Source organism: Taurulus bubalis, assembly GCF_910589615.1.
Source record: "Taurulus bubalis genome assembly, chromosome: 2".
Lineage (NCBI taxonomy): Eukaryota > Metazoa > Chordata > Actinopteri > Perciformes > Cottidae > Taurulus > Taurulus bubalis.
Window position 1 is genome coordinate 11,877,221 of NC_136590.1, and position 20,052 is coordinate 11,897,272.

The 20,052-nt window shown below is 39.8% G+C and overlaps 1 protein-coding gene across 1 annotated transcript in view; it reads right to left on the reverse strand.

The window, feature by feature from the left end:
- Positions 1–18,314: 18,314 nt before the first annotated feature.
- Positions 18,315–20,052, reverse strand: part of LOC306754197 (protocadherin-15-like) — a gene marked incomplete at both ends in the record, with an annotated part of 129,601 nt that continues 127,863 nt past the window's right edge. Inside the window, one exon of the mRNA XM_079238121.1 lies at positions 18,315–19,097. Coding sequence (XP_079094247.1) covers positions 18,315–19,097 — 783 coding nt within the window. The remainder of the gene's footprint in view (positions 19,098–20,052) is intronic.

The window sequence follows — 20,052 nt, forward strand, 5'->3', positions numbered from 1 at the left end:
AAGGCCTTCACGTCTGCTTTTTGGGGGAGCGAGAGCCTCGGCTGCTCCGCGCGGGCTCAGTTACAACAAACAAGTCCTGTGTATTCGCTGAATATTCTGCATATTCGCATTGAGGCTGTTTACGAAGCAACGCGGCGGAGAAAACGTGACGTTAGCGGAGAGTGTTTCTGTTTTTTTTAAGAGGCTGCTTGTTTAACCGCATGCATAGGTCCCCCTTCACCCTTCCTCTTCTGGGAAGAAGCTACCGAAAAAGACGAGCGTCGGTTGAAGCTAATCAGGCGCCTAACTCGTTGGAGGCTGTGTACGTAACGGGGCTTATTTACAGCTTGGCCCTCAGCTGGGGTAATGTAACGTTCACTGCATTGATTCAAGACCCCTCTCTCCCAGATGCCATTTGAGCAGCCATTTTAACGCGTAAACAACCCCGTCAGACTGAAACCGGGGTGTGCATTGCAACATGCGATGGTCCTTCTCACAAACCGCTGTTAATTCAGCTGGATCTTTGCCACAGGAGAACGAAGGGGTTGCGGTGTTGCAGCCCTGGACCCGGCTGCCGCAGTCCACATGGGAGTGGTGTGATGTGGGGACTGGAAGGCTATTCTTGCCGACTGTGGGGGCATTGAGCAAACACTTTGAACTGTAGTTGGTCCCACTGGTCTGCTCCCACAGCAGATTTGAGCACCTTCGGGCGGTGACTTCGTTGACAGCGGTGTGTCCTTGTATTCCCGTGGAGAGAGAGACAGCAAAAAAAAATCACCGCTGTCGCTCTCAAAACATGACAAGAACCCGGCAACGATGGGTTTGCTAGCGCGGCGACACTAGACAGTTCATCAGGTTGGAGAAAACTAAACACAGGCTGCGCATGCGTACTAGATACGGGTTTTATTTAAAGGTACAGTGTCACACAAAAAAACAATTAAGCACAATCTATGCGGCATTTAAAAGCTGGATGTGTCTTAAAGTTCTTCAGGTCAAAGGTTTCCAAACGTAGTAGGGGCATAGGCTATTGACTACGTAACACCATTTTGCGATATTTTGTCCTTGTCCTTTGACCTTGAAATGTTAAATAGCTCACAAGCAGAGAGCACTTTTCAATAAAATACAGTGGTACTGACTTATGAAACTGTTTATTCATTTGGTTACATGTTCCTTCCTCATAGTCAAACAATGTTTGTTTTGTTTCTTATGTCATGTATCATGACATCTTACTCATGTAAAAGTAGGCTAGTCAAAAAGACCTTAGTATTTTGTATTTGCACATAAATTACCATTTGTTTACATTAGGCTTGCTCATTTGTTTAATTTTAGCCTGTGCAAATATACAAAACTGCTGCAAAAGTTGTGTTGTTTTTGGTTTCTATGGTTAACATGTACAGTCTATTAACAATATATGAAAGTGGTTTATATACCATATATACTTTGCATTTTGCACTTTGCACAATCTGTTTATCTAGTTTACTTATCTACTTAGTTAATGAATACACTCTTCAGCTGTAAATATAAATATATTTCATTCCAGGTAGTTGTATTCTATTCTATTTTATTGTGTATATTTAAATATATATATATATATATATATATATATATATATATATATATATATATATATATATATATATATATATATATTACTTTATTTTAATTTGTATATATCTCTCATCCCTGTTGCTTCTTTATATATTTATATATATATATCTTTTATTTTGTGTGTTTGTATTTCAAGTGGTAAGGCGCTAATGATGACGACAAAAAAAATTCCCCTTGGGGATTAATAAAGTATATATTCATTCATTCATTCATTGCACACATTCAACATATCTAACAATACATTGCAGATAGCCTGTATGTAAATATTAGATGGTCCTTGTGGTTCGTAAGAGGTCATTTTCACAGCTACAATTTCCCTGCTGAACTTAACCAAAGCAAAGAGGCTAAACTTGTGCCTCTGCATTTGATGTTCACATCCTACTTGATGTCCTGGCACATCTCAAGAAATTGCAGTAGCTGACCGTAATGGTTGTGGAAAAATTCAGTGACAAGGTCAAGAAGGGAGAGGCGTTTTTTAATAAAGTCTCTCATCATTCAAGTGTTTGAGGAGGCTCTATTGTCACTGTACTCTGACATCAGATGGAGTGCGTCGCTCTGAGAGGCCACTTATGTTTCTTTGAGATGAGGCTTGTCAGAGTGGCGCCTACTGCCAAGCTGAAGAGGCTAACAGATCTAGGCTTTGGTGGAGTATTTCCTTATATGAAGCAGCAGGGCAAAGAGAAATCGAAGATGTGCCTCAGTTTGTGTTTATCATACATATGTGATTCATTAGCAGATGGATCCTGGCATAGTGTTGGACATAACAAGAGCTTAATTCCTCTTCTTTATTTTCAAATAATAGATAATGTCTTTAAATAACAGAAAAGTTAACTTTCCACATTTATTTTTCATTTATCTGAAGCTGTCCACACTTCTACATGTACACCTCTAGGTGGCAATGTTGCACAGCAACTACAGGCATGAACACAAGTAACACAGTGGGGTACAGACTTCACTACAGAGAATATGTTGGTTCAGGGCCGGTGAAATAGAGCAGGAGTAACTGATGTTTCTGTTCTGACTGTTTAAGTTTCAGAAACCATGGCTGTTAATGTTAGCGATGACTTTGTTCTATTCAAATGGGCCAGTAGTTACAGGGTGACAGTGAACCAGGACCCTGAAACTGAAGCAGATATGGAATTCAGCCATCATTGATGTCATTGTTTACCCGTTCTTTTCTGTGACGCAACAAAATGTTTTCTTAGCAAATGGATTATTACTGGTTTCTTTTCTTCAGAAAAAGTTATAGAAAATTAATATTCCACCATGACACCAAATCTGGTCAATAATATCCATTTAAAAGCAATATTCATACTAGAAAAAAAGGTTGTGTTGTTTTTTTTGTTTTTTATTTATCTATTTATTTCATCGTGATTTGCACGAGACAAAGTCTCTTGTGAGAGACCAGACTAAAATAAAAACTATGAGTCAACACAAACAGGATGAAAATTAATGAAAAAGAGGAGGGGAGGAAATAAATACAACTTTAAAGGGACAGTTCACCACAAAAATGTATTTACAATCATCATTTTATCCATGAAAATGGTTCAGCTCAGCTCTTTTTGTACATTTAAACCAGTTTCTCTATAAACTAAAGACAGCTCAGAAAATACATCCTGTATCTGCATTGCAGACACAGTAATACCAACTAAATGGAACAACTGCTCGGGTATTATGACACACGCTGTCACATGTTGTCATGTCATGCCCAGTGATTCTACTGGGATACAGACTTTTTGTGTCAAGCTGGATTCGTCTGGTTATATTCAACTCCAGTCATCTGGGGACTTCACAAATTCATTCCTTGATGCTGTGATTTGACATAATAGAGATGATTGTCTTTGATGTATGCACATAATGACGTTTCTGCATATATCCTGTTTGATGTAGACTGTAATGTTTTAACACAGTTAGTGACAAAGAAGTAAGGCAACAGGTGGTTGGGGAATCATCTAAATACTTGACTCAACTTCTAAAATCCCCCTCAGTGCTCCCCAAACACAAACTACCTGGCAGGCGAGATTTAAGCCGTCACAAAAGATATCGCCTCAACATCATCATCCGCACACACTTTGAAATCTCTTAGAACCACTGTTTATTTTCCACAGAGGTTGCCGTGAACTTGAGCACACATGAAGTAAAAACAATATTATCTCCGCTATGACTTAACACTCTCCTACATAAGCCACGGGAGAACCTCTTGACGTTTAGCCAGGTGCATGCACCTCTGTGGTGCAGAGAAACGAGAGCCATATTTACAAGGTGTAGCGGGTCTGAAGCCAGTGCCCTCTGCATTTTTGGTCTAAATGTTCCTAAATCAATAGGGAGGTACAGCAGAAACAGTGGATTCAAGTTTCTTGGGAAATTCCCAGACGTAACAGTAAGAGGTTTAGACTAGATTAGATGAAAATGCCCAAATAAATGGGGGGTCTCTTTTCAGGGGATTGGTTGTGCATTGTGTGTTTGTGTATATGTGTGCAAACATGGGAAAAGCCCCTGAATCAAAGAGGGCCCAGTGCTAATTTGGAGTTGAGTCACCATCCGCTAAAGGCTACCATAAAGTGTAGAAAAAGTGTGACATCACCCGATGACCTCTAACATTGCACACAGCTTCTGACTGGTAGAAGCTTCAGTGCTAAGAACTGAATCATTAGCGTCACTGTAGTTGCCCTAGAAGAAGGGAAAAGACTTGTTCAAGTGCAAATTTTCTTTTGTATTTGTGCATAACAACAAATGCAATATATTGAGGAAGTTGAAACACACAGACAAAAAAAAGCAGAAATTGTTTCTCTGTATTGAATACATGTGGTATCAGCCTTTAATGCAATAAATGAAGAGCCAGACCTTTCTTCTTCTTCAAAATAATAATTTTAAATCTTGAGGCAGCTTAATCCTTAAAACAGACCCTGTGGGGTTTTACAATTTGTTGAAAACACTTACACTGAAGTACATTCCATAAAATCTGTGCTGTCCGTCTGTTTTTGCTCTTACCAGTTTAACCTATATAGGATTTTAACAGAAAAGTAATCCTCACTGGCAGGTGCATTGATTTAGATTATGTAGGCTGAAAACACAGTAAAGGTACAGTATAAGGTCAGACTTTACAGATTATTCAAATGCACCTTTGAGACTTTCACAAAGAACCCAGAGTGAGCTCACTTCATTTCAAATTTGCTATTGAATTGAATATTCTGATTGATTAAACTCTTCATAAATTGAGTGGGTCTCTGTTTGTCCTCCAGTCTGATACATTGTTTGTCTCTGGTTCTGAATTACAGCAGTAACTGTCAGTCTTTCTGTTTTGAAGCACTTAGTATTAATATTAGGCCTAAACACTGAAAGCAAAACGGAAATTAAGGCTACGTGTGGAATATTGCTTCGTCCATTATCAAGTCATATTTCAGTTTTTTTGTCTGAAATGTGGTTGATATCTTGCTGAGGCTTTATCTGACAGTGGTTTTGGCGCAATTGGCGGATTCCATAGGTCGTAAGCTTTCAAGAAAGGTGCGCCAATCATGAGTGGCATCAAGCTAAGGCAGGGGTCACTAACAGGTGGAACGCGGTCCGGACCCAGACGCCGTTGTACCTGGACCCTGGACCGAAAACCAATTAGTATTACCGAATTATTAACTGTTGATGGATCGCTCCTATTTCACCGGCGCAGCTTTTCCTGCCTTTGTGGCTCTCGTTCAGCGGTCCAGGAAATACACCGACCAATCACACGCCTTGTAAATCCTGTCACGTGATCCCACTCGACCAATCACATGTGTGTATTCCGTTAAGCCCCACTCTCACACACACGGAGCGACAGGAGAGACCCGATAGTTGGAAAAACTATGTGAGTCAGAGAGGTTATTTCACTTGCGCTCCAAAAATAGAAATGTGGACATTTTAACCTTAACCAAGAATGGACAGACTATTATATGTTTATTATTCCCACAACCAGTTCAAAAGAAGTATGTCTCATGTAAAGCAGCAATGGGAAGCGCCACCAAGAGACAAAGCACACATCTTTTGAGCAAACAGACTGACTCACGCACCAAAATTAGGCATAGAAAAATAAACCTGAGAGCCCAATATGATCAGCACCCTAACACATGAATTAACTGACCAACAATGATGTAAACAGAGAGGAAAATGAGCCGAAACAAGGGGTTTAATAGCCAGGTAAAGTCCCTGAAAGCACATTTCTCTTTTTAGATGACAAGAATATAATATCTTTGATTGACATCACTTGATGCCCGAATAAACTGAATTTGAAGCTGCATGACAATTCAGTTAAATTATTTAAAAAATAAATTAAGGACTTTAATTTATTCATTTAATTTATATAGTCACATTTTTCAAAAGCTTTCTGTTTTAAATCCAGCCTTTATTTTACTTGAAATAATATAATTTAATGTATGTATTATTAGAGTATGTATTATATATCATTATTCGAGTTAAATTAGAAATCTGTAGTAATAAATATTGTTTAGATGTTAATTAATCTAACTTTATTTAATTTGACAGTCAGTTGTTGACTACATACAGACGTTAATACAACTGTTGGCTACTTTAATACTTATGGCACAAAATCATATAGCACAAATTTGACATTATTGTGATGTTCCGGACCTTTGCATAAGGAAATTATCTCGAACTGGACCTTGCTGAATTTTTGTTGAATACCCCTGAGCTAGGGATATGCACATTTATGTAATTATTTACGTTGCAGTTTTTTTTTGCTATGTCACATCAGTGGCTTTGGTATGGACTTGGAGAGTGAGGAAGAGCTCCTGATGAAGAATTATGCCCCCATATTTGGGGGCGCTGGGGTTTATAAATATATATAGCCTGCAGCCTGAGCAACACAGCACCTGGTCAATGAGAAAATAAGCTAATAGGGAAACAATAATTATAATACATGTAGTGTATTTGTGAAAAACAATTAAATTATAAAATAGCTATAACTTTTAATTATAAAAATAAAAATAATAATACAAAAATCTTAATTTAAACTTTGTGATTCTGTTTAGGCCAGCAGCGAAGGCTTAGCAGGCCCTGACGGCCCAACACTGGTGTGATTCCACACAAAGTAAACTGTACAGCAGCTTTACAGAGCAATGCGCCAAAGGTATGATTTTCTTCTGTCAAAATATATTTAACTTTCTAGTGTGAGCAAGTATTTTTGGGTCCAGATTCCAGTATTGCAGTGGCGGGCCGTGGATTTTCTACCTGGGCCTTCAGTGGATCAGCTGTTTGCGGCTGAGGAACAGACAAGACAGGAGCTGTGAAATGAGAAAATAAGGTAGTAGGGGAAAATAATGATATTACATGTAGTGTATTTGTAAAAAAAAAAAAATTACATTATAAAATATATATAACTTTGTGATTCTGTGTAGGCCAGCAGAGAAGGCTTAGCAGGCCCTGACGGCCGACCACTGGAGTATTAGCAATATCAAATGTGCCAATGCCAAAGCTAATTGGATTCACCTAAATGACACAGCTGCCCTGAGAACACTCAAGCTACAAACTGTAAATGGTACAACACCTAAATCATCCCAAAGGAAGCATTTGTCTCAAAGCTGATCCGAATACTTAGGCCTTTTGAAAATAGATAAATACACTGCAGCAGAAGATATTCAATGTTGCTGATAACTTGATGAACTTACATTATTGTTATAGAATTGACGTGTTGCATTTATTGTTTGCATTTGTTTTACGAGAGAAGACTGATCAGTCCGTTATTCTTGCTGAACCACACAAAGACTACAATACACATTTCACAGTTTAGTGACATGTCATCATCTTATTAAAAAAATTATCAGTTTAAAGAACAGTTTAGCTGATGCAATGGAAAATTACCATTTATTGTTGAATAAAATACATAGAGCAAATTTTCAAATTGTGTTTCAAATCTTTATTTTCAAATCCAGATTTATAAACAAACACACCACGTGTGTCTGTGGGAGGAAACCGGATCACCCGGAGTAAACCCACGCAGACATTGTTAACCCCTGAGCTACAATGCTGCCCGCTGGAAAGCAAACTTACATTGCATGACAATACATGGTATCACATCATATGCATTATCTTGACAATATTGTAAGCCTAAATCAGACGTTTAAAGATGGATCTGGGCATGTTAAAAAGGATGTCTGTTGTATCTGCCAGGGAGAATGGTTTGCACATGTACCGCCTGCTGAACCTCTTGGTGCTGAATGCACGTCACGTGAAAAAAGTCCGGAGTGATAACAAAAAAGTAACAGGAGGATGAACAATCGGAGAACAGTGCCTATCCATCCAGCAATGCCGCTACTTTCACTCCTGTCAGGAGTGTCGCTACTTTCACTCCTGTCAGGAGTGTCGCTAATTTCACTCCTGTCAGGAGTGTCGCTCCTGACAAGAGTGACCCTGTCAGGAGGGAAACTGTCAGTGACAGGAGTCATACTACTGTCAGTTCTCCTGAGAGGAGTGCTACTGTCATTTCTCCTGAGAGGAGGGAAACTGTCAGTTTTCCTGACGGGAGTGATACTGTCACTTCTCCTGAGAGGAGTGATACTGTCACTTCTCCCGAGAGGAGTGATACTGTCACTTCTCCTGAGAGGAGTGATACTGTCACTTCTCCCGAGAGGAGTGATACTGTCAGTTCTCCTGACGGGAGTGATCCTGTCAGGAATGTCGCTATGTTCACTCCTGCCAGTGGTTTGGTGAACTTCAATAGGGGTAGTCTCTGGTCTTAGTTTTTTGGCAATAGGCATTGCCTTTCTGCGACCAAACTTCATGTTCATACCGCATTGCCAGTGTTGACTATACTGACTGCAGAGACCACTCCTGTCCTGAAAGTCTTTCCTGTACAACGTATCCTTGTAAGATATAGTTGGGGTTCCGTCCGCCAAGTAATATCCGCCTTCTTGGAGGCGAGCACTTTGCCTCAACATGACTGTAAAAGAGTAGAAAGACAACAAGGTGAATAAAAGTTAAGGAAAGTCCAAAGTGTGTTCTTTGTCCAAAAGTGGCAAACCACCCTCTGATCTGTCCTATTTAAAAAGGCTTCTGTTCCAGGAAGTCATCTTCAAAGGCACCACTAATGTGACATTACACAATTCTATGACATCACAACTTTATCTCCTGGAGCATTTGTTCAAATGTAATAGAACCCGCTTTTGACTAAGAAGCCTTTATTTTTGACACATTATCAATAAAGTGTTATCACTTCTAATACTTGCCCCGTACTTGCCACATGATTTGGTCTTTATTTTCCTTATGATGATTTCGTACCAAATTGAAATGTCTTTTGCAGGTAGTCATATGAAATCAAAGGTTTGATCTCTTGTTTCCCACAATAACTTTTATTATGTATGTGATTAAAATCAGAGAGAGCTGGAGAGAGGAAACACGTTTTACAACACGTAATGAAGAGAAACTATATTTATATTGTGGGTTATTTTATAATGACATAAACAAAACATACCGACATAAATAATAAATAAATAAGACGCATTCCGCAAGTAGAAATCGATCCTGCGCGTATAAGCAGGACACAGAACACAGAATACAAATACTCAATACAGTTTATTAAACGGGTAACAGATGACAGAGAAAACATCTCCACTCTGACACTCATGATAACTTTGTCTTTATTAATATAAGTAATAGTTTAATACCATTAAATCAACTGAAAACATACGATCATTTTTATCAATATTTTAAGTGCATTTATATTGGAATGTTCGAAAAAAAAACTCTCCGGACAAAACTCCGTCAACTGTTAAAGCGACTCACAGCTGATCAGCTGTCAGCCGCAGTCATCATAAACCGACGTCGCTTTGCGTGACGCTTCAGAGGAAAGGACGTATCATGTCTCTTAAAACATATTTCCTTCTCCCCTCGCTTGGTGTCCATGCATCTCTCCATGGATCCCTGGTGGGAGGGACTAAGACGCAAGGAAAGGACGTGAGGGAAACGGGGATGCAATTTAGAGACTTGGGATGTACCCAGTGTCTTCTGTTTGTGGAGGATCCGAGGCCAGATGTAGAGGGTGCAGTCTCTTTTGACCTCTGGGGGCGCCACGCCAATAGGGAGGATGAAAAGATAGCCAGGGGGAAAGGGACTTGGATGCTACAGGTCAAAAAACACAAATATTGACAATTTGTATAATTTATTAATATTTTTAAACAGAGTATCGCAACAACGAGCAAAGTGCATTTCAATGCTAAATAAATAATGTATTTAATATGATAAAGTAAAAGGAGCAGAAGTTTGTACAATAAGTCATGTTTCAACAGTCAAAACAAACCAACGCAGGATGCACCTGCAGGTCAGGTGACGCTGGATTCGATCGAACGCCCCCACGTTCCATATGGTTTCCATGGTGCACAATTTACTACATATTTTAGAATTGTATAAAAATGGATCAGACGCCATTTTGTTTCTGACATTTCAATGTTAAGTTTGAATGTTTTGATGCCCTAAACCCAAAATAACATTTTCAAACCATTATACTAATTGTTAGAACATTCCACATATCTCCTGCCACTTTTAAGCCATTCTGTCTCTCAAATATAATTTTACAGGACTGATTACATTCTGTAACCTTTTAACCTTGAAACTCAAAAAGTTTCACTGATTTCTAAACTGAGAAGACTTTTAAGGATTTTTTCAATACATTTTTTTTCATTGATAATAAAAAAAAACAGCTAAATTAAATCTAAAAGTTGTCTTACCTGCACAGCTCTCGTCCAACTCACAGCCCAGTTCAGCAGGGTCTCTCTCTCGAGTTCCAGACCACTGAAGTCTTCTTTCAGGGTCTCTGTCGCTCACGATCGTGATCTAGTAGTTCTGTTCGCCAACAACTTTCGTTTCCCGAAAATTGTCTCAAGCAGTTAAGAACTCAAAGAGTTAACTTTACACGGTTTGGGTCGACAGGAGGTTTTCAGTTCATGTCAAAGTCCAAGGTGCAAAAGGAAGAATCAGAACCGCCGAGGCCCTTAAGTATCCTCGCTCCGGTTTCCATGGCATTTACTGACGTGCATGCGTCCGTGAGTAACTGCATGCGTCCGTTCGTGCGATTGAGCAATACAGAAAGAGAGACATATTAATTATTTTTCTCATATTGTCAAATATATATTTTCATTTGATTAATACTAGAGTTATTGTTATTGTATTTTTTGGTGATCTGTTGCTATTCAGTTACAGCTATGAGTTGTAAACCTTACACAACCTGCAATACTTATTGTGATACAAGACATCGGTGTTGGAAATTGGAAACGAAATTGAGAAGAGAGAGAGAGAGAGAGAGAGAGAGAGAGAGAGAGAGAGAGAGAGAGAGAGAGAGAGAGAGAGAGAGAGACCTTTGTGTACATGTTGATGGAGATGTGTTACTCCGTTGTAAATGTGTTGGACAAAGTGTCTCAGAACAGATTCAATTCAATTCAGTTTATTTTGTTTTGCCCAAAATTACAAATTACAAATTTGCCTCGGAGGACTTTACAGTCACATACCACATCCCTGTCCCAGGACCTCACATCGGAATAGGAACCCCCCCCCCCAAAAAAAAATAAATAGAAAACACCTTTTCACAGACCAGGATCCCTCTCCCGGATGGACAGAATCAATAGATGGCATGTGTACAGAATGAACAACGTAACAGAGTTACAGCACATTCAATGAATATATTCATACAATGAGTAGTAGGCATGGATCACGATCCAGATAACCACAATCCATGTCAGCAGAAGGAAATAGAGAGGAGGGGCGTCAGCAGCATCTGTTGAACACTGAAAGCCAAACTAGATGGTAAATTAAATAGACTTTGTTATCGTGCAATATTGTAGATAATTGTGCTCTCATTGTAATTCATCACAGAATTTGGAGCGTTATGTGCTTTACTTTGTTGCACATACTTGGTTGTTTTTGTTTCTTTTTTGTTCCTTCTCACATGCCTGTATAGTGCAGAGTTGTTGAAACCATCATCTCCTCTCTTAGTGGATTTATTGGTCAACTCCAAAACCATCAACATAAAAGCTCATTTCAATCAGGAGAGACCAGTCAAATACAGAAAGGATAATTGTTTACTGTTAACAGATGATATGTGATGATATGTGATGATATGTGATGATACAGTCTCAGAGTCTTTGGCGCTTGGACTCTACAGGGAGCTCTGTAATTGAGCATACAAGATGAATCCCCCCCGTGGAGTCCAGACCTGGTGGTGGCAATGATGATGATGATGATGATGTGGCTGATGAGGCTGATAGAATAATGAGTTGATGAAGCTGATGGATTTGATGAAGAATGGGCGGAGATGGGAGGTAGAGGGGTGCGTAACAGCAACATGAATTAACTGAAGTAGAGAGACAGTCATATCTAAAGAGACAGCAGCAAGATGACAGGTGAACGACATCATGGTTTCGTTGTGCTTATTGGTCAGAGGAGACCAGCTGATCTACAGCTGGTGTCATGATTGACGGCCCGAACAATGACAGCATGTAAACAGGAGTGAGCATGCGTGAGACGTGATGTATGGGCAGATGTATGAGAAATAAATGACGGGCTTGCAAGAGTTTGGTCTCCCGACTGAACCTACGCTATAGCTTCATTTGTGTTGATTTTTATTTATTTTTCTGAAACACTGACGCTGTCCGACACAAGAAAAACGCATTGGACCTAAATGCCGAACAGGACCGGTTCAGTGGTTTAGGAACAGTTCAGTGGTTTAGGACCGATTCCAACGTTCCACCTATGGTCCCTCACCTATGGTCACAAACTCTGGGTCGTGACCGAAAGAAGGAGGTCTCAGATACAAGCAGCCGAAATGAGCTTCCTCCGTAGGGTGGCCGGGCTCAGCCTTAGAGATAGGGTAAGGAGCTCAGACATCAGGAGGTAGATTGGAGTCGAGCCGCTGCTCCTTCATGTCGAAAGGAGTCAGCGGAGGTGGTTTCGGGCATCTAGTCAGGATGCCTCCTGGACGCCTCCCATTAGAGGTTTTCCAGGCACGTCCAACTGGTAGGAGACCCCGGGGAAGACCGAGGACACGCTGCAGGGATTATATCTCCCGGCTGGCCTTGGAACGCCTCGGGGTCCCCCATAATGAGCTGGAAAGTGTTGCGGGTGAGAGGGAGGCCTGGGTCGGCCTGCTGAATCTGCTGCACCGCGACCCGACCCCGGATAAGGGGCTGAAAATGGATGGATGGATGGATGGATGGATGGATGGAGGACCGGTTCAGTGATTTAGGACTGGTCAGTGGTTTAGGACCAGTACAGTGGTTTAAGACCAGTACAGTGGTTTAGGACCAGTTCAGTGGAAGACCAGTTCAGGACACAATCAGAACCCAATCAGTTCCACTTGCAACTCCTGCGGCGCTGTTTCATAGTCTGGTGACAAGGGACATGACACAATCAAGCGTCTAAAGTGGTACTTTTGTATTGTGATATGCATTGTAACTTAAGGGGTGTTGAGTTAATGTGGTGAATGGGTTTTAAAACAGTGAATCGGTCGTAAAAATCCCGACTACAATGCGGCTACAATGCTGCTCAACCTCTTCCACCAACATGTACACTGACTCATCTGGATGACTGTGTAGAGCAAAGAACAGATCTTTTAAAAAAAAATCAATCCGGGTTTAAAATGTCCCCACATCTTCATGAGTTCTGAGGAGATGAACACGTTGGACGCTTCAGAGGAGAGAGGGAGCGCACTGAGGCCTTCAACATATATGCACACACAACATATCAACAACAATAAATTAGGCATATTTTGCTACCATGTTCTACAAACCAGTGAATCAATATTTAATTTAAGCATTGCTTTGAGTTTGAAAGACAACATTAAATGTAATAAAACTACAGCCATGCTGGTGGTGAAGGTATCATATTTAATAAAACATATTGGAAGAATATGGAACACAGACCATTTGATAAAAAATAGAGAAAATAACATTAGAGAAAATAACATTGCTATTCTTGGCCAACACAAGGCAACAAAAATAAAATAAAGTAGTGAAGTGACGTTTGGCCTGGAGGTGGCAGCAGAGGTACACAAATGTTACAAAATCCAAAGGTTAACCTTTTAAAAGGTGCCACAATTTAAAATGTGATTACATTGTGCGCAAAGAGAAAAGAGGTATATTTCAGAATAAATTAGGATGCTCAATGCTTCCTCCTGCAGTACGGAGCATGTAAAAGGCCCTCAGACGTCTTCAGGTGATAAAATACAGCACACCGGAAAGCGACATTGTTATCCTCCGTTGTGTTACACAAAAGATGACAGTAGACTACCGTCGTGTGCCGATGGACACTTGCTTCTCTCGACGAGGAGAGGAAGGAGAGGCTTCTCTCGACACAATTTTGAAGCAAGAACTACAACATTTCTGACCAGAGTCCACTTCAACTTCAGCAACAGGTAACGAAGCTCATTATTATTCCTTCATATTTCCTTTTTGCCAGGCATTTTGCAAAGTACATTAATTACAGACGGCACCGTCTTCTCAAGTAAAGTTACCGTGTAATGCTATGCGACTTTAAGAGGAAAGTAGAGACTCTTTCCTGCACTAGTAAGCTAACGTTAGTGTTACTAATATTACCAAAATATAGTATTTTCTCATTAAATTGTGATATAAATCATTTGGCTTCTTATAGTTGATAAATGGCATGCGTTTAGTGTAACTTGTAAATGAATTGGAATCGTGTGTGTGTGTGTGTGTGTGTGTGTGAACGCCACAACCGGTCACACAGCACAAGATGGCGTGTGCTTTCTGAGCTAACTACAGGGCAGACTGCAACAGCTGGTATAACGTTAAACATTGTTACTATCTTAACCCTGCAGTCATGTTCGGGTCTAAACTGACCGATTTACAACTTTAATCAATCATAACTATTGTGTTTTACACACACACACACACACACGCACACACGCACACACTTGTTTGCAGCCCCATTATATAAAGTTGTACACATTTCAAACTTCAAACCAAAAAAGCAGGCGTTTGTTATGGGAACCATCTCTATCCTGCTTCATGTGCCCATCCCCCCATGTGAACCACACCTTCCAGACTAAACAATGCTTATCTTCTCACTTTCCCCCTAAATACACCTGGAACATCAAAGTAAGGGTTTCTTTCATGTCTCTCCTAATAAATACAGTACTATTGTCTGTTTATTTTGTGTTGCAGGAATCCTCCACCAGGCTGATGTTGAGGCCCAGGTGTCCCTGCTGAGAACTCCAAGGCTCATCATGCTTGGTAAGATCCCAGTACCAGACAAAACACCATATAGGCTGACATCGCCAGTTCATGGAGAAGACGACCGCCCAGGGCGAGGATTCCAGTTCAATACAGTAACAATAAAGTCAGTTATGGACATTTTATTGTACAATTACTTTTTTCAGTCATATTTTATTGCTTCCAGTGCTCACATTTGACTGTTTCTCATAGTAACTTGAAGAAAGAGGAACATTTAAAATGTTGTATGTTCAAGAATACCATGAAAAAGTGTTGTTGCTTACACTTTTTTTTTTTACAAACTAAAAACTAAATGTATAATTTGTATTTAAAAAAAATGACTTGTTGAAAAAAAAGTTGCATCTTCATTTTACAGTATGTAATTATTTTACTGTTATTCATTTACAGTAAAATGAGGATTTAAACCTACAGTATTTTGATAACTACTGTAATAACAATGACGGTACTGGGATTATTACTGTAAAAATGACTACAAACTGGTACTGTGATTAATTTTACAGTAAGCATACTGTGAAATATGTGTGTATATATATGACATTTTGTTGTAGCATGTTATATTTTTACTTTTCTATGACATACTATACCATGACAAGGTTACAGAGTTAAAAAGTTACTGTTTTATTTGTCATTGTACAGGGTTGCATAACAAAATTCAGATTGTAGTCCCAATTTGCTCCGCATGAATGAAAAATAAAAATAAACTATATTACTATATGGAGGGTGAATTAAGGAATCTCACAGCCAGAGAAAAGAAGGTGTTTTCATGTCTGGTGGTTCGGCAGCTGATACTTCCGTATCTCTGGGGAACAGGTTGTGGCTCAGGTGTGTTTTGTCTTTTAATATCCTTTTAGCTCCTTGAGGCTCCTCTTCTCACCGATATCACTGACGCTCTGTTGATGGGTACCAATAAGGTTTTGGACGGTTTTAATCACCCGCTATAGAGCTCTTCTGTCAGGACAGGTTGTTATATTTTCCGTCGGGATGCTTTCTATTTCTCCTGTAAAAGTTGACGGGTATTCTTAAGTTTCCATAATATAAAAATACAGCCGTTTATGATCTTTCTGTGATTTCTTTAAATTACATACTTTCCTGCTGCTTTGTTTCACACTAAACTTTGACTATTTGATGACTTTTTCAATCAGGTTTTTGTTTTTGATAACATATTACTTTATTTTTTTTTAAATGGAATACTACACTTCTTATTACTTTTTCCATGTCATAATTGACTATGACACAGAATGGCCCATATCAGTGTATTAGTGAATAACAATTATTGATGCATTAATATGTACATTTCTTACAGTATTGCAGCTGGTAAAAGTGAGGCTCATTTATTACTATATTTACTGCTGGGTATTGTATATTTTACCAAGGGATCCATAATAATCTATTATAATGTATTTCTTGCTGACCTGAAATTTAACTAGAAATATAAGGTATAGAATGAAAAAGTAAGTAAAGTAATTAAGTAAAATGTAACTAATTAAGTAACATAAAACGGTAATACTTACCTACAATTTTGAGGTACTTGTACTATACTTTAAATACAGTACTTGGGTATACGTACATAGGTACTTTCTACCACTACGTTAATGTGCAATGTTAAGTTGTGCAAAACATTTAGGATGAAGCCCACGTAATAAATCAGCTTTGCTTTTTGGGCGAAATTACCCTTTCAACATTATTTCGCGCCTTTGTCACAGATTAATGAGCATAGTTCATTCTGCCTTCTCCTCCAATAAAGCACAGCGGACTCAGGAGTCAGTGACATAATCAATTCATTTAGTTGAATCAATAACAGCAGCTCAGACGTGCCCTTCTTTCCAGAAACTGTTTAAATTATCACTCTCCGATACGGTCAGCTAATTCCGGGTAATAAGCACTCGGTTTAAAATATCACTGCCGGTGTGGCACCCTCTATTGAGTTCCTTAATGCAACATTATGCAGTCATCTAATTAAATGTGAGCGTTTTAAAACCTGGTCATTCTGAAGGTTAATGATCCAGATTCTTTCAGACTTCAAATTAACTAATTCACTGTAATGTGGTTCACAATTGAAAAAGTTCTCACCTTTATCATGATGAACCTTTGACAAGGGCCAAGGATCCATGTACACCGTTAAAGGAACTCTCAGTGATCCAGTGGAAGGAGGGGATTTAAATAACCTCATCAAAACTCATAGTGATATTATATGCACATCAGGCATATGCATCTCACCTTGAGGAATTGAAAGTTAAAATTGAAATCATTACTCAGAATTTACCTTGAACCTTTCAACCAAACGTATTTGAAAATTCAATTTGAGCTGCGACTCTTTTTGAATTTCAAATACGCCAAAAGTTAGATACAGAGAAAATTGATACCACCCTGACTGTCAAAAATATACAATAAATAAACATTAAAACATTTTTAATGTACATTTCTGAAAATATAAAGCACTGACCACTGTATTCTACATTCATTTTAGAAAGCCACATCTCATCACGGTCATGTCTTGTTAGTTCTAGATAGAGAAGACACCATCAAAGCACCAAGTTAGCCAAACATCAAGTTTCAATGGATGAAATCATCTTTTATTTGGATAATGTTTGCCAAGCAACTTGACACGAATAAAAAGGCAGGTTTGAACAATACAAGACTTCATGTCAATGCAAAGTGTCAGGAAATTCAAGATGAGTCGCACCAGTAGCCGTAATACTGAATGAAACGAGTGCAGTTCCATACAGAGACAGTTTTTTTTAAAGGGCCACAAAAAGTTCATAGACTTTTTCCTGAAGTTTTCTTCATTATCTCTTAGCAAAGTAGAAATATAATAAGATTTACAAAGGGGTTGCAGCTGTTAGATCAGTCGGGCTTCAGGGACGCTCGGATTAGAATATTGAGCAGCTACGAAACAAATGTTTTAAGGGTGGAGTCAGCAATTCCAAATTCAGCTAATATCTCCTCACACACCGCTAGCTGCCTCTTCTGTGTGCACTGAAAACAATCTGGTGTTTATTTCCGACCCCAGGCTCCGTGAATGGAAAGCAAACAAAGTGGCTTGGACCAAGCCACACAACAGTAATCCAGCCCATCAGCAACAGGGGGCATGTGTTGCCACGGAGAACGGCCATGGATGTAGAAAGAGAAAGGCAGTGAGAGCCAGTTAATCAAAGGGGAATATTTGTTTTTGTGATGAGTTGAAATATCACTGACTCCACCTCTTAATGAGTGAATTGGTAAATAGTCAATTAGATGCCAAGTTACTCTTTGTATTTGTATCATCTGTGTTTGACGTCTTTCAATTGAAAAGACACCTAAATATCCTTATTTCAGTTGATATGAGAGGAATCTTACACCAGAATATGCTCATTCACCTTTTAGCTGAGTACCAATATGCTAATTAGATGTATTATAATTGGATTGGAGCATCCCCGTTAGTTCCACAACTAATGAACAGAAATGATGTCTGAACGCTTTAATGATCTTGGCAATAAGAGGTGAGCACAGTGGAGTCGTGATCAGTCAGAGTTTAGTCATGGGTATGTGAAGGCTGTTCCATGGGCCCATCCATAATTCTTCCTCATCAGACTGCGTTCTGTCACTCGGGCACTCCAGCGGCTCCCCCATAACGAGTCCATCGTCGTCTTCATCATTACTGCCGTCTACCTTTGACTCCTTTTCGCCTTCTTTGGGCTCGTCTTCTTCTGCTGTGCTCTGAGGCGGCTCTTTACCGCCCTGCACCGCTTTGAGCAGGTTTGATTTCGCCGCTCCACTGTTAGGGCCCGCCGTGTTGCTAGCGCTGGTCGACCCTAAAGAAACTCTGGATTGTCCAGTGTTAAACACATTAAGCGTTTTATGGTTGTCCGTGTTGGAGGAAGGGGAAGTGGCCGTCGCAGAGGAAGCCATTCCCGGGCTTTGGAAGGTGTGCAGCGTGTTGCACCTGCCGGCGTCTGCTGCTGTTCTGGGTATGCTCAGGGGTATTCTTTCCTCCAGTGTGGCAGCCATTTTGTCCAGTTTTTTAAAGTGCTTAGCCAGCCGTGAGCTGAAGACGGGGGAGGTGACCTTGAGGTTGTTGTTCGTGGTGGTGTGTGCGTAGGGGGGACCTGTGGCGTTTACTGTACGTCGGGTGCGGATGATGGAGCCGTTCTGGGCCACGTAGATACTGCCGTTAACGTTTGCGTGGCTGTTGGCGGTGGAGGAGGGTACGCGGCTCCGCTGGGTCTCTGGCACGCTGTCCTCCCCGGTGGAGCTGGTCTCGTATTCCCGGTCCATCACCAACTTGATCCGACGTTTTCTATTGCCTTGCTGGAAATCACACAAATAACATGTCAATAAACTGACACAGAGTCTGACAGAATTCACAACAAAAAAAGTCCCAGACACATTATGGTGCTCTCCTGTCAAACCTAAACACACTTTTCACTGAGATGTATTGAATGTCAAAGCTTCTCCTCAGTGACGCATCTTTGTGTGAACAAGGCTGACTAGAATATTTGCAAAAATTGGTAAAGTGCTCCCATCCATTTACTTGTTCTTCTCAGCCAATGGGGACAAGAAGATTACAGTAATCGTTAACTCAGTCAATGGACATTTGGGCATGTGAGTATTGTTTAAGAAAGAGTTGAAGAAATGTGAACCACACGAGACACTGGCATAAAAGCACTGACTACAACTGTCATATGTTTCTCCTGCAGCAAAGTGAGCACTTGGACCACTAGAGGTCAGGAAAAACAATGTCTTCAACTAATGTTAGGGGTTCTGTCAGATTAAGTGTAATCTGCGACTATTTCCATTTTTACCTTCACAATGTTTTTACTGTAAAATCAAGAAATGTACAAAATAAAAAGCAATCACTGCAAACACACCACACAGCAAAAACAGGTCAGTGCAGCAGTGTTAACTCCAGATTTTTTATTTTTTAGGAGGATTTAAAGTAGCCTTTGAGGTGTTAATAATTTTTGTAAGCATTAATTAAATGTTTTTCAAATTCAAATGTATACTAATATCCGCATTGAATATAACATCTTCAATCTCTGTTATGTGAAAGAAAACACTGCTGAGCGCACACACACACACACACACACACACACACACACACACACACACACACACACACACACACACACACACACACACACACACACACTTTGGAAAAACAAAATGGCTAACTACATGATATGACCCTGAGTTTTACCATTTAACTCCGATAATATAGAAGAAACAATACGTTCACTCTTTCAGAGAAAACATATTTTTCTCC